Source organism: Crocuta crocuta, unplaced genomic scaffold, assembly GCF_008692635.1.
Source record: "Crocuta crocuta isolate KB4526 unplaced genomic scaffold, BGI_CrCroc_1.0 scaffold125, whole genome shotgun sequence".
In the NCBI taxonomy this organism is placed as follows: domain Eukaryota; kingdom Metazoa; phylum Chordata; class Mammalia; order Carnivora; family Hyaenidae; genus Crocuta; species Crocuta crocuta.
In genome coordinates, this window is record NW_027531143.1 from 8,719,143 (window position 1) to 8,733,934 (window position 14,792).

A 14,792-nucleotide genomic window follows, 5' to 3' on the forward strand; every position below is an offset into this window, starting at 1 on the left:
CTTTGCCATCCTGTTGTAGTATTCGTTAGTTTCTAAATATCTTACCATGTGCACTGAGGTCTGACCATCACCGTGATAATATCCTCAAATTCAAAAGTACCATCAACATATATTCCTTTTCCTGAAACATTTCCTTTTAGCTATTCTACTTTAGGAGCTTGGGCAAGTTATTTTACTTACATAGGTCTTAAAAAGAGGAAGTTAAACTGGATTAGAGGTTTTCAAACTTGTCTTCACCCACAGGAAGAAATACATTTTTACTTCATGATATGTTCCACACAAAAGTACATACATTTAACTGAAAAGTTTCACAAAACCATATTAATCTTGTTAGAGCTGATAGACTGATTTTTTCTTTTTTATTGAAGTAAAATTCACATAACATAAAAGCACCATCGCAACCATTTTTAAAATGTACAATTCAGTTGCTTTTAGTAATTCACTATGTTGTGTTACTGATTATCACTACTTAATTTTGAAATATTTCCATCACCTCTAAAAGAAATCTCGTACCCATTAAGCAGTTATTCCTCATATTTTTAAGATTATATTCTATTTAATTTCCAAAGAATTCTGAATAAGACTCACTAAACTTGTCTAAAGAACCACTAACTAATGAGTCCCGTCAGCCTGAAATAAATGCTAAATAAATTACTATGAGAATGTCTGTCTCTAATTCTATGATGCTCTTCCATTCTAGACATTATTTCCCTTCAAATGAAATATTCTTAGAGGATTCCCACTGAAATTTTCTAAGAGGTACAATTTGCTTTTTGGACTCATTTATCCATTAATTCAACAGATAATCATTAGGGCATGAATGGAAAATAGATAAAAAAATATTTTCTACCTCCAAAGAGTTCACAGTCTCATAATAGAAGGAGACTGGCGTGAAGATGAATGAGTATAAATAAGAAGGGGAAGCAATCAGTTCTTCCTTGCAGTGTGATGAGAAGGATTAAGAAGAGTTTCAAAGATATGATCATAAATTGACCTCAGAAAGAATATATGGGTATTTTCTCATTGACATTTATACTTCTGCTCTAGTCTTCCTCTCAGGTTTACAAAGTGACTTTCTTATAATCGACTGTGAAAATCCCAGAAAGATAATATAAGGAAACCAGCTTTCATACTGGCCAAGAAGGAAGGCAAAAAGGAATAAAAGAAGGAAAGAAAGAAACTAACATTTGTTAAATATTTACAATGTGACAAGCACATATATTTTCTTATTTAATCCTCCCAATAATTATTCAAAGTATATATTCTTATCCACATCTTGTTCAGAATAAATGTCTTTACACAACTTCATTTTGGTTGTACCAGAACACATACAAACATTTCTAAGTGAGACAGGGCTATCGTGCCACAAAGTTTGGTAATCCAGTGTGAAAATTTTCACTAATCACATCTAATTTGCCAAGGATCTTTTAGGACTTGTCCTTTCTTAGGAAGCAGTTATATCAAAATCATTATAAAGTGGGAAGGCAACTGATGAAGGTATTTGTAACCCAGGCTTTGTGGAGATCCAGAGGGAAAGGAAGAATGGAAATAGAGAGTACTTTAAGATTAAATAAAAGCATTCCCATTAATGTTCATGCCAGGGAAGGTTTCGGTACCCTATTCAGATGGCCAGAAAGAGGGAGTCATTTTTAAAAATCATGCAGAATGAATCTCCTGTTTCCAAGGAGATAATCTTTCTGTGGCACCTTGCTTGAAAGTTACTATTCACCATGATAAAAAGCTGAGAAGAAGGACGTTTCTGGCTTGTTGAGAACGGGCCATAGTGATCCACCAACTAGAACTGTCAGAAATCCAGTCGATACCAGTGCAGCATGTGGAAATAAGTAAGGCTAGAAGGCATGACACTAGGCATTGTTTGGGATAATGTAGCCAATGGTGGATCTTTTTTAGGCAGGAAGTATGACCAAGGACCATTGTATTCAACAAGGCTGCTATAGGAGTGGGGCATTGGTGAGGTTGGGGATGGAAGCAGACTCTTACAGGAAGCAGGAAGTCAACTAAATTATTGGGTATGAGAGTTAATGCAAAGCATATGGGAAACCAAACCTGGAACATCAGAGGCCAGGAGATACCAGCTGATAATGAGGCAACAGAAGCATTGCTTCAAAGATAAGGGCAGCAAGCTCTAGGTTGTCATAGATAGCAAGCAAATACATAAGTCTGAAGGCTACTACAGCCACCAGCAACTGAGATGGATTCTTGTAAAGCTTAAGAAGTGGATTACTGGTTGGTAGAAAAACATTTAAAAAAGGAGAGCCAGAACTCAGAAGCAGGAGGAAATGGAGAGTTAGTGTTTTTTGACTACTTATTATGTCAGGCACTATGCTGAGTGCTTTATTTTTTAGTTTTTTTTTTTTTTTTTTTTTTTTTAATTTTGAGAGATAGAGAGAGAGAGAGAGAGAGAGAGAGAGAGAGAGAGAGAGAGAGACACTCTCAAGCAGGCTCTGCACTGTCTTGATTAAGCCATCAGGTCTATGGATGGTTATGGCTATAACTGATTGAGCCACTTGGACATCCCTTTACTTCCTATTTAAAACTCAAATCCACCCAAGGGGCACCTGGGTGGCTCAGGCGGTTGAGCTCCCGACTTCAGTTCAGGTCATGATCTCACGGTTCGTGGGTTCGAGCCCCGCGTTGGGCTCTGTGCTTGGAGCTAGCTCAGAGCCTGGAGCCTGCTTCGGATTCTGTGTCTCCCTCTCTCTCTGACCCTCCCCTGCTCATGCTGTCTCTCTCCCTCAGAAATAAATTTAAAAAGTTAAAAAAAAACCCTCAAATCCACCCAAGAAAGTTAGACCATCCCCTTTTTATAGACAAGAAGTCTGAGTCTGAGACTTATTTTTCATTATTATAGCTGGAAAGGGTCTATATCGATTAGCAAAAGAAACAGACGTAGGGAAGAGAAACATCTTTTAAACAGGGAGTTAGAAGAAATTTTAAAAAGCTTTAATGTAATATGCTAAGATAAAGTTAACAAAACCAGGAAAACTTACTCTTGGACCAGGTGCTCCAGGTGGACCCTATAATATAACAAATTTTAAAAAGAATTTGTCAGTAGGTAATCTCAAACCAGGCAAGCATATAAGCATCAACAGTAAACAGATATAAATGCAAATAAACTCACTGGAGGCCCTGGTTGACCTCTTGGCCCTTGGGGACCCTAGAAGAAATGCAGACAAAGCACAACATGTATATCTTATGCATATGATTAGGAATAAACAAGACAACAAAGATTCAGCCTATAACACTGCCTTTCACGTAAGGAAGGTTCTTAAGATTCAAAGTTGTTTTAGTATTTTAAAGTTATATGCTCTTTGCACTCAACTATCACACTCAATTGTGAACAAGCTGAATATTTACTTTAATGTTTTATCTATACTAGACAATGAATGTATTTATTTTAATAATCTATTATAAATATAACATTTAAAAATGTTAATACCTTCTAAGTATGTTTTTCTTGTTATTTCTATATGCCATCCACCTAATCAGCAAAGATGAAAACTTTAGTGTTCTTAGATACCTCCTTTACCTTCGATATCCACCTATAATTTGGTTATCTACTACTGCTGAATTCACCTCCAAATCTCTCCAGAATACTTCTCCATCTTCATAGTAAGTGTCTTAGTTTAGTGTTAATTATGTACTGTAGACTGAACGTTTGTGTTCCCCCCAAATTCACACATTAAAGCCCCAATCTTCAGTGTGATGGCATTTGGAGGTGGGGTTTTGGGGAGGTAATTAGATCACGTGGAGCCCTTATGTGGAGTCCTTCTAAGAAGAGACACAAGAGAGATGATCTCTCTTTCTACCATATGAGGATATAGCAAGAGGGCCTCTGTCTGCAAACCAGGAAGAGAACCCTCACTTGACATTGGACCTACCAGCACCTTGATTTGGACTTCAGAGCCTCTACAACTATGAGAAATAATGTTTCTTGTTTAAGTTATCCAGTCTATGGCAATTTATTATAGCAGCGTGAGATGACTAGGACATCGTGTTTTGCCCAGACTTCTAATACGACATTCTGACTTTATTCTCTCTACTATGCTAACTACACTGTACTTATAAAATGGAAATCTAATCAGGTCATTATTTAGTTAAAATGATTCAATAGCTCTTTATTTGTCTAGAGATGTTATAAGCTTCCTAAAAGTGGTAGCTACCATTTATTGAGAACTTACTACATGCCAAGTTGTGTGCTCACTTCCTAAGAACTAACTGTATGACAAGTCATATGCTATATTTCCATTTTACAGTGAAGAAAGTGGCAACCAGTAAGTAAGGGACAGAGCTAGGATTAAAATGAAAGTCAATTGAATATAAAAGTATACGTTCTTTTTTTTCAATTAGAGAGAGAGAATATGTGTGCAAGTGGGGGAGAGGGAGAAAGGAAAGGGGGGGGGGAGAATCTCGAGAAGCCTCCACACTCAGCACAGAGCCTGATGCAAGGCTAGAGCCCACAACTCTGGCATCATGACCTGAGGCAAAATCAAGAGTCAGATACTCAACCAACTGAGCCACCCAGGCACCCCAAAAGTATATGTCCTTAATCAATGTGCACCCCTATATCCTCTTCAAGATCTGGGCCTCACCTCTACTTACTCTCCCCAACACATCCTACACTCCATCTATAACCAACTACTTGTAGATCTCTGCGTCTTCAAAGTTCTTTCACATATGCATTCCCTTGCATGTGCTATTGCCTTGACCAGGGATGCTGCTCCTTACCTTCTTTGTTTAACTCTCATTTCTCTTCCAGTATGTCTTTAAAACTCTATACTTACCTTGCTCACGCCTTCCCAGCCACCTTCTTCCTGCTCAGCTAACCACTTCTGCATTCCCCAGTACATAACACAGTGGAAAATCCCTAGATTGTCTGCTCATAATTTAACTTACTTGATGGTCAATTGAATGTTAAGGCCACATTGAGTCAAATTCAGATAATGGTTAAAAGATAGACAAAACATAATTTATCTTCAGTTGACATTTGAATAATGTTGATATTATGCTTGGCTTATATTAAATATTGCCAGAGCTGTTGATTCTAAATATCCTGTGAAAACTAGGGCAAACAACAGTAACCTAAAAAGGATAGAGCACTCTAGTATCACACCTGCTTAGTTTGCATGGCTTATGATTACAATTTCAAGGGGAGAATGTACGAAACTTGTACCTCAGAGCTGCATGATAAATTACAGAAGGCCATGTTGGAGATAGCCTTCAAAATTTCTTTTAATGTTTATTTATTTTTGAGAGAGAGAGAAAGACAGAGAGAGAGAGAGAGAGAGAGAGAGAAGGGCAAAGAGAGAGAGGGAGACACAGAAGCTAAAGCAGGCTCCTGGCTCTGAGCTGTCAGCCATAGCCTTATGTGGGGCTCAAACTCATGAACCATGACATCGTGACCTGAGCTGCAGTCAGACCCTTAAACAACTGAGCCATCCAGGAGCCCCCAGAGATAGCCATTTAAATATATAGAGGTTCAGAATAAATTTGGCTGTGTAAGTCTCTCTATCGTGGAACAACATTGTAAAAATAAATCATTGATGTTTCACCCCACTTAGCATATTTCCGACATTTGCAAAATCTCACTGGTGGTTCAGTACAAAACACGTACCTTATCTGTGACTTTGAAAGAGGAAATTACTGTAGAAAGAAGAAACTAATTCTACTGCTGATTTTATTGGTTTCTTTTTAGCTTGTTACCCAAAACAAGTCAGGTCATCAAATATGAATAAATGAAATTCTTGAAACCAGACAGGGCAAGACAACCCTAAGAAAACAACTGCATAGAATGAAGCAATTAGCCAAGTAATACAAAATATTATTCAACAATATAACATTTATTAGTGTTCTATTCCTTTAGCCCACCATTAAGAAAAAGTGATTCACTCTCTCTAGCTACTATATAAAAAAGTATCTAGGGGCATCTGGGTGGTTCAGTTGGTTGAGTGTCCAACTTTGGCTCGGTCGTGATCTTATAGTTTGTGAGTTCAAGCCCAGCGCCGCCTGCTTCAGATTCTGTGTCTCCCTCTCTCTCTGCCCATCCCCTGCTCATGGTCTGTCTCTTTCTCTCTCTTTCAAAAATAAATAAACATTAAAAAAGTATCTAAGAAATTTACAATAAAAACAGTTTATAATAAAACTATGATTATTTATATTAATTTCCTAAAGGGAAAGCAATTTATGTGAATGGTTATGGTGGTTATTTGGCCATTGGTCAAAGCACTACCATTGGAAATAGACTCTCTTTCCATTTAATCCCAGAATTTACATTTGATCCTCTAAAAGTAGCATATTTTTCTTACATTTAAAAAAATATTGATAAGGGCATGTCTTTGAACCTGAGTATGTCAGACTTTGCCTTTTTGTAAAGGCAATCTTGATTTAATTTCATAATCTTTAGGCTGGCTTAGGTAGAGAGCTTCTTTTTTCTCAGTTATAAATTGAGAAGCTTGCATTGCTTAGCAGCATCCCAGGTCTCTACTCACTAGGTGCGACTAGCAACTCTCCTTTTTTCCCAGTTGTGACAACCAAGTATGTCTCTACAGATCGCCAAATGTCTCCTGTGGTGTGTGTGGTGGGGGGATGGCTTCTGGTTGAGAACCACTGATTTAGAGGGTTTAACTGGGAATTTAGTGATATTACATACTATTTATTAGAAGTAATGTGATTAGGATGGAGTCAGTGAATTAATTATAAGGCACAGAGGATTACTACAAGTGAGGAATGGACTCATGTGGAATCTGCCATGTAAATGGCTGGCCTCTTCTTAATGAATGTAGGTGAGAGGCCTAGATATACCATCTTCCTTACCCAAGTTGCTCCTAAAACATTTTTTTTTAATGTTTTATTTATTTCTGAGAGAGAGAGAGAGAGAGAGAGAGAGAGACAGCATGAGCAGGGGAGGGTCAGAGAGACAGGGAGACACAGAATCTGACACAGGCTCCAGGGTCTCAGCTAGTGGTCAGCACAGAGCCCGATGTGGGGCTCGAACCCACGAACTGCGAGATCATGGCCTGAGCCAAAGTCAGACGCCCAACCGACTGAGCCACCCAGGCACCCCTAAAACTTATTTTCTGAGAGGTCCTATAATTAATAGAAAAGTATAATGGTGTGGGTTTTGGGAGACCTGGGCTCTTGTCTTGTCGCTGTACCTAATTAACTGTATTTCCTTGAGTGAGTTGTTGCACATTTGGACCTCAGATATCTCAACTGTAACAAGATTTGGTGAAGATTAATCTCTAAGGCTTGCTTCAAAATTGTGATTTTCAAATGCTTTATCAATTTTCTTCCTCATATTTTATATTTGAAGAAAGAAGGTGTCTACGTGTATACACTTTGGGAATTTTAATTTGAAGTTTGTATGAATGTAAGGAAGTATGTACTTGAGTTAAAAGAGTTTAATTTTTTGTATGAATGAATTATACTATCTATAAATAGTATAGATAGATCTTTACAAAAGATCTTTTATATGTATCTTTTTAAATATAATAGATCTTTTAAAAAGAATCATAATTCATATAAGCTTTGAATTCTTAACTTGCTAATATTTAGGACATATTTTCCCATAACTTAGCTTTTCCTTATAATATATCTTCCTCACTTTCAAACTGGAGGAAAAGAATACAATTCTGCTAATCAAGAACTGTGAAGACACATGAATTTAGAGGCAATATTTGAGAAAATGTCAATGATATTCTTCAAAATCTTACTGGTTTTCATTAAATAATATGCTATAAAATGAAGCAGATAAACTAAAAATTCATATGCTGAGATTATTTTCTATTTTTCCTACTTCTGTGGCTTTAACCTGCTTCAAGTTGTGACATTTTGCCAAAATCCCTTTCATATGATTGACACTAGGATATTTTTTTTTCACTAATTGTATCCATTATTTCCAGAGACCATCTTTGCATACTTACTTCATAACATCATGTTCTAAAAATGTTTGATGTCTCATGGGAACCATGAGATTTTTGTAACCTTTTAAGATTAACTTTCCCTTAGTGTGATAGTTTTGAAGCAGGGAGAGAGGAAGGAGGTCCATATGCTATCTGCTAGAAAGCCTTCTCAGGATGTCATAAAATTCTAGCTCAGTTTACTATATATACATATATATCTATATATAAATCTTTATATTGTGTGTGTATATATATATGTATATATGTATATATGTGTGTGTGTATATATATATATATATATATATATATATATATATATATATATATATNATAAAGCTTCCTAACCAAGAACCCCAAATTTATTCTAAAGGGAGTAAGTACTTCTCTGGGTACCTGGGTGGCTCAGTCGGTTAAGCATCTGACTTCAGCTCAGGTCATGATCTCATGATTTGTGGGTGTGAGCCCCATGTTGGGCTCTGTGTTGACAGCTAGCTCAGAACCTGGAGACTGTTTCAGATTCTGTGTCTCCCTCTCTCTCTGACCCTCCCCTGTTCATGCTCTCTCTCTCTTTCAGAAATAAATAAAAAATTAAAAATTAAAAAAAATAAAGGGAGTACTTCTCATGTATTGTTTCATGAGTGTAACTCTTTTTTTCTTTTACAATTTATTGTCAAGTTGGTTTCCATATAATACCCAGTGCTCATCCCAACAAGTGCCCTTCTCCATGCCCATCACTCCCCTTCCCTTCTCCCCTGCCCCCATTAGCCCTCAGTTTGTTCTCAGTATTCGAGAGTCTCTTATTGTTTGTCTCCTTCCTCTCCTTAACTACTTTTCTCTCTTCCCCTCCCCCATGGTCCTCTGTTAAGTTTCTCCTGTTCCCCTTATGAGTGAAACATATGGTATCTGTCCTCTGCCTGACTTATTTCACTTAGCATAACACCCTCGAGTTCCATCCACGTTGCTACACATGGCCAGATTTCATTCTTTCTCATTGCCATATAGTATTCTACTGTATAGATAAACCACATCTTCTTGATCCATTCATCAGTTGATGGACATTTTGGCTCTTTCCACAATTTGGCTATTGTTGAGAGTGCTGCTCTGAACATTGGGGTACATGTGCCCCTATGAATCAGCACTCTTGTGTCCCTTGGGTAAATTCCTAGCAGAGCTATTGCTGTGAAATCTTTTTTTTTTTTTTTTAAAGGCACTGAATCATCATTTGGTCTTGGTATAAAATGGCACAGCTTTATAAATTGGTAACAATGGCACAGTTTCATAAATTCTTATGCCAGCTTCATGGAACATTTAAAAATAAGATTTATAAAGTCAGCTTGATAGATTCTTGTGTTTCTGATCTTTGAACAAAGAGTGGAGTGTCATATTTGTCTCAATACAATAGATCTTGGTGAATAAAAATTCATTCCAAAAGTGCTCCATGTACTGCTATTCTTTGAGGCTGATCCCCTTGAGGATATTATATTTGGAAACATTATAGCTAGAGGTGTTTAGGCAGTCAATTATTTTAAGCCATTCCCTTAAAACAAACCTGTAGAATATACTGAAAAAATCTTAATGAGAGTTTAAGTAATGTTACTAAGCTTTTCCAGATTATGGTTTAATTGTGCATTTTATGGAGTAAGTTAATTGCAGATGATCTTTAGGAATTAAAAACTTAATTTTATAAAGTTCCTTAAGCCATAGTGGAATCAAAGGAAAATAGATGATAAAAAGATATTTAATACCAGTTATTCAACAACAACAAAAAAACAGAATAAAACAATAAATTCTAATGTGCAAGTTAATCTTTTTTGTAACAGCTAATGTTATTGCCTAAACTAAATGTCACTGTGTCCCCTTCCTTGTACTGGGAGTTTGTACTCTGTCTATTAAGAGAACTATGGTAATCCACAGAGCAAAAGACTGGTAAGTATGTCAATTCTTACTACTTTGTCAAATGCTACTTTACCAGCCAGAATTGAAAATACTTGTTAACTTTTAATTTTAGGGAACAATATTTATTTAATACATTTCTCAAATATTACCGACTACATGGCTAGTTCTATTCTGGACCCTGATAATCAGTGTATCAAAGCTCCCTGCTCTCATGGAGTTTATATTCTGGCAGAGGAGGCAGAAAAATCATTTCAAATACTGCTAACTACTATGAAGAAGACAAAACAAGATGTTGTGAGAATGACCAGGGAGAGTGAAACTGAACAGTCATGGAGGGCTTCTCTAAGGAGATGTTTGAGGTGAGACCGGGATAATGAGGTAAGAACCAACTGTGTGAGGAACAGATGTGTTTTCTAGGTAAAAGGAAGGCAGGTTTCAAAGAACAGAGACAAAGTCAGTGTAGTGAAAGGGGAAAGGGGCACATTATGAGTTTAGAGAGGCAAACCAGGGCTATGTCTTGTAGGGCATAGTAGACCAAGGTAAGGAATTAGGATTTTATTCTAAGTGCAAGAAGGAGTCATAGGAAGGGTTTTAAAGAGCAGACTGACAGAATCTGCTTTATGCTCTAATGGTATCACTCTAGTTGCTATGTAGAGAACGGATTGTAGTGGAGAAAAGTGGAAGGAACACTAGGAAGTCGAGAGTCCAGAGGAGATATCGTGGCAATCCGGACAAGAGTGACACTGATAAAGAGTGAGAGAAGTGTGTGAATTCAGAATAGGAATTAGACTTGACAGGAGCTAACCTCTACTTTAAAGAACTCTCCCTTATGTTCTACGTCTTTCTTTGTTCTTTTATGGGGGATCTGCTTATTTTTCTTTTATGTAGAATCATAAACCCTTAGAGCTGGAAGGGTCTTTGAAGGTATAAATTCTAATTCCCTACTCAGTGCAAAACTACCCGTCCGGTAACTCAGAAACATAGTCATAAGGCTTCTAGTGACAGGCACTCACTATCTTGTAAAACTATCTTGTTTCAAAGCAGTGCCTTATTATATTAGACAGCTCATTATTATTTTGAGCTGGAATCAGCCTCAGCATTCCATCCACTTACTTAACAGTATCTATTCTGTGCTAATTATGTGCTAAGTCCTGTGATGGGCGGGGAATTAGGGCGCATCAAAGGTACTTTCTGCTCTCACAGAGCTCACTGTTTCTGAGGGAGCTAAGCACAGAAATTGAAAATTCAATTCAATAAGTAAATACCTTAAAATTTATCCTCTAGAGTTACTCATATTATACATATTCTTCCTTTCAAAGATTTAATGGCAACTATCATGTTCCAAGACCTCAAATATTATCTAATTCATTCACCAGTAATTTACTAAATATTTATTGAACACCAACTATATAACAGAGGCACTATGTTAGGTGTTGCGGACACAAATATAATGCAAACAACAGGTAAAACATCTGTGTCATGTAGCCCATATTCTAGTGAAGAGAAATATAATAAGCAAAAAACCCAAATAAACATGTAATATAGCAGGTTGTAGGGAAACAGGTTTAGAAAAGATACGGAATCCCAGACAGATAGGCTATTACTATTTTACATAGGCTAGGAAGAAAAAGCCTCTCTGATAAGAGGACATTTAAGAAAAGACTGAATAACATTTGTCAGGCATTGTACTAGGTCCTGGCTACTGGTACTTATGTACACAGGTGGCAGTTGGCCTGAGGATAAAATGTCAGCAAACAAATTTAAATTATAACCTCATAAACAGGAACTACAGGGATAAAGAGCATGGGGGGAAAAAAAAAGCAGGTACAAAACCCAGGAAGCAAAGAGAGAGCAATGAGAACAAGGAAAGGGATGATAAGGTTGCAGAGTTTGGTAAGGGTTAAACATCTTGGGTATTTCAACTGGTTTTCCTAGGACATGGCTCCTCGATACATCACTGATCTGAGAAAGTCCTCCAAATATGCTTTAATTTTGTCCATGTTCTCCTTTGGGGAATGGCCTGACTTGTGCCACCACATGCTTTATTCTGGATGCCATATGTCAGTTAACGCAACCTAAAATTTCAGGCATAATCTGCTGAATTTGCAAGCTCTCAGAGCCACTGAATTTTCCTTCATGTGAAATGCCCGTGAAATTGTCATAGGGACTTGAGGTTTCCTAACTCTGACAGAAATTTCTATTCCAGCCACAGTACTTGGAGAGAACTGGTCAGGAAGGTAGTTGGAGACAGACAAGTCTAGAAAATGAGCTAATTCCAAGCCTCTCTACTTTTCCTTTCCCCTTTCCACCCCTCCTCGGGAATATGACTTCACTGTGTACAGAAATCCTTGCTTCTGGCTATAATAAGTCTTCTGAGAAAATATGAAGGCCACATTTCTGCAAATTAAAAACATTTATTTTAGGGTACCTGGCTGGCTTAGTTGTTAAAGCATGCAACTCTTGATCTTGGGGTTGTGAATTCAAGCCCCACTTTGGGTGTAGAGATTACCTAAAAATAATATCTTAAAAAAAAGAAAAAGAAAAAAATCTATTTTGAAGTTCTCTGGGGATTCTTAGGCTATTTGAAACCACATAAATTTCCTTCCTCAGCTAATTAATAGAACTGCAACCTACTTATTCTGAGCCCCCAAGCATACCTTATGGTGAAAAGCAATGTCAGCTGTCAATGCAATTTCATTACCTTTGAAGCCAAGACTTCTCTGCAACCTTTAAGTTTATTCTTATTTGCCTTCTGTACTTGGTTTTAATCCCTCTCATATTATTCCATGCTTGCTCTCTGTTTATGGCTGCTGCTCTAGTAAATTCAGCAGGATCTCTGCTGGGAAAGTGGCCTCTTTACAAAGTAGCTTCTTTAACCTGGAAGCACTAGCATTCCAGAAAAGTAGAAATAGTGCCAGTGTAAGCCGCTTAGGACTGGAAAGTGCTACATGTACCTTTTGTCTATCCTCTCACAATTATTTTCAATAGGCTGAAATATACAACTAATGATATGCTTCTGCACTGGACCTCTTGGGCACTGACATGACACAGTGGGTATATCCTTAAGGCGGTGTGGCGATCCTCTTGATCCAGCACTGGTGAAGAAGGCTCACATGGCAAATGCCTGATGCCTGACAAGGCAAATATGCCATTTCACACAGTGATCTGGGAAGAACTTGATCGGCAGGTTCTTAAATATGGTTAGGGGTTATCAGGTTTCACTGTAAGGTACCACCTTCATTAGTTCTACCTTCTGAAAAGTGTAATTTTATTTTTATTCCACAAGTATCAGAGACATAATAAAAAGCAAACGAACAAGGTCCTTGCTTTCATGGAACTTACATAGCCTAGTGACAAGTGATAACAGAACCATAAATTTAAACTTACAGTTTCACCTCTAAAGCCTTTTTCACCTCTGGGTCCCTACAAGAAAACAGGAAATGTTAGTTTAGTGCTGTTGATAGTTATTTATCAAATGTAGTTGAGGCTATACACAGAAACATGATAACTTATGTTTTTGTTTTTTCTATCCAGCAAGACATGTTGAGTACATTTATATAAATTCTAGTTTCTTTTTCCTGAGGTAAGCAAAGCAAAGCAAAAACAAAAACAATATACTGATTTATCATGCTATCCGAAGAAGTGAGGTAAGGATAACAAGCAAACAAGTCAAAACAGCTGATCTGACAATCAACCACCAAACCATTTGAAGGGAAGTTACCAGATTAAATTCTTCTAATATTTGTTTCCCTCGGCCTTTGAAAATCTTGTTTCTAGGACGGTGTCCTTTCCCCCCCATCTTTTCTTTCTATTCCCCCTTCTGAGCTACAACCCACAAATTTTAATATGTTGTATACATTTTCATCCAGTTCAGAATATTTTCTAACTCTCTTTGAGACATCCTCTTTGATCCATGGATTATTTAGAAATGTGTGGTTTAAGTTTCAAGTGTTTGGAGATTCCTTATTATCTTTTCAGCTTACTGATTTTTTTTTTTTTTTTACTTTAATTCCAGTATGGCCAGAAAATGTATCTTATATGACTTCAGTTCTTTTAAGTTTAGCACAAAAATTTTTATGACTCAAACTGTGGTCTATTTCGGTGATTTTCCATGTTCACTTGACAAGAGAGTGTAGTTGCTGTTGGATGAACCTACTGTTTTAAAAATTCCTGTTAACATTTTTGTTTTCATCCTTGTGGAAATTATTTACTTATTTTTTTTATTTAAAAAAGGATAATACTATACATCTTTTCAAAAACCTGAATTTACACTTTCACAATATTATGAATGTTTTCCATCTCAATCCACGCTTCTCTAGATAGTTATAATGCTTACTTAGTATTTAAGAACTATAATATTTTTATTGAATTTCCTACTAGATTTTTTCTAATTTTTGTCACGGTAACCCTCTGATAAATATCCTTGTACTCCATAAGTTGTCCTCCAGAAACTTTGCTTGAAATTGCATGCACACCTGCAAAATATGGGAGTCTATATGTCTCAACACATGCCACGTCCTATAATTCTTTGTTTAACCTTGCAGGTTAAAAATACTATCTCATTATTTCACTATTTATATTACTTCTTTTCTGTTTCCTATTTTGTTCTGAATTCATTTTAAACCAGGATAGTAACTTCCAAAAACTAATTTAAAAAATTTTTTAAATTTTTATTTATTTGAGGGAGAGAGAGAGAGAGCGCGCACACATGAGCGCTAGTGCAAGTGGGGTAGGGGCAGAGAAGGAGGGAGACAGAGGATCCTAAGTGGGCTCTGTGCTGACAGCAGAGAGCTTGATGCAGGGCTTGAATTCATGAACTGCAAGATCATGATCAGAACCGAAGTCAAGACATTTCACCAACTGAGCCACCCAGGTGCACCCCAAAACTAATTTTTTTAAATGTTTATTTTTTGAGAGACAGGGAACAACAGAGGATGAGTGGGGGAGGGGCAGAGAGAGAGGGAGACACAGAAT

General features: G+C 37.0%; 1 protein-coding gene across 1 annotated transcript in view; it reads right to left on the reverse strand.

Moving 5' to 3' along the window:
* COL24A1 (collagen type XXIV alpha 1 chain) overlaps positions 1-14,792 on the reverse strand; it is a 374,970-nt gene that overhangs the window by 21,478 nt on the left and 338,700 nt on the right. The window contains exons 53-55 of the mRNA XM_077771041.1: positions 13,206-13,241; positions 3,143-3,178; positions 3,012-3,038 (exon numbers count right to left, since the gene is read on the reverse strand). Of these exons, the coding sequence (XP_077627167.1) occupies positions 3,012-3,038; positions 3,143-3,178; positions 13,206-13,241 (99 nt within the window). The remainder of the gene's footprint in view (positions 1-3,011; positions 3,039-3,142; positions 3,179-13,205; positions 13,242-14,792) is intronic.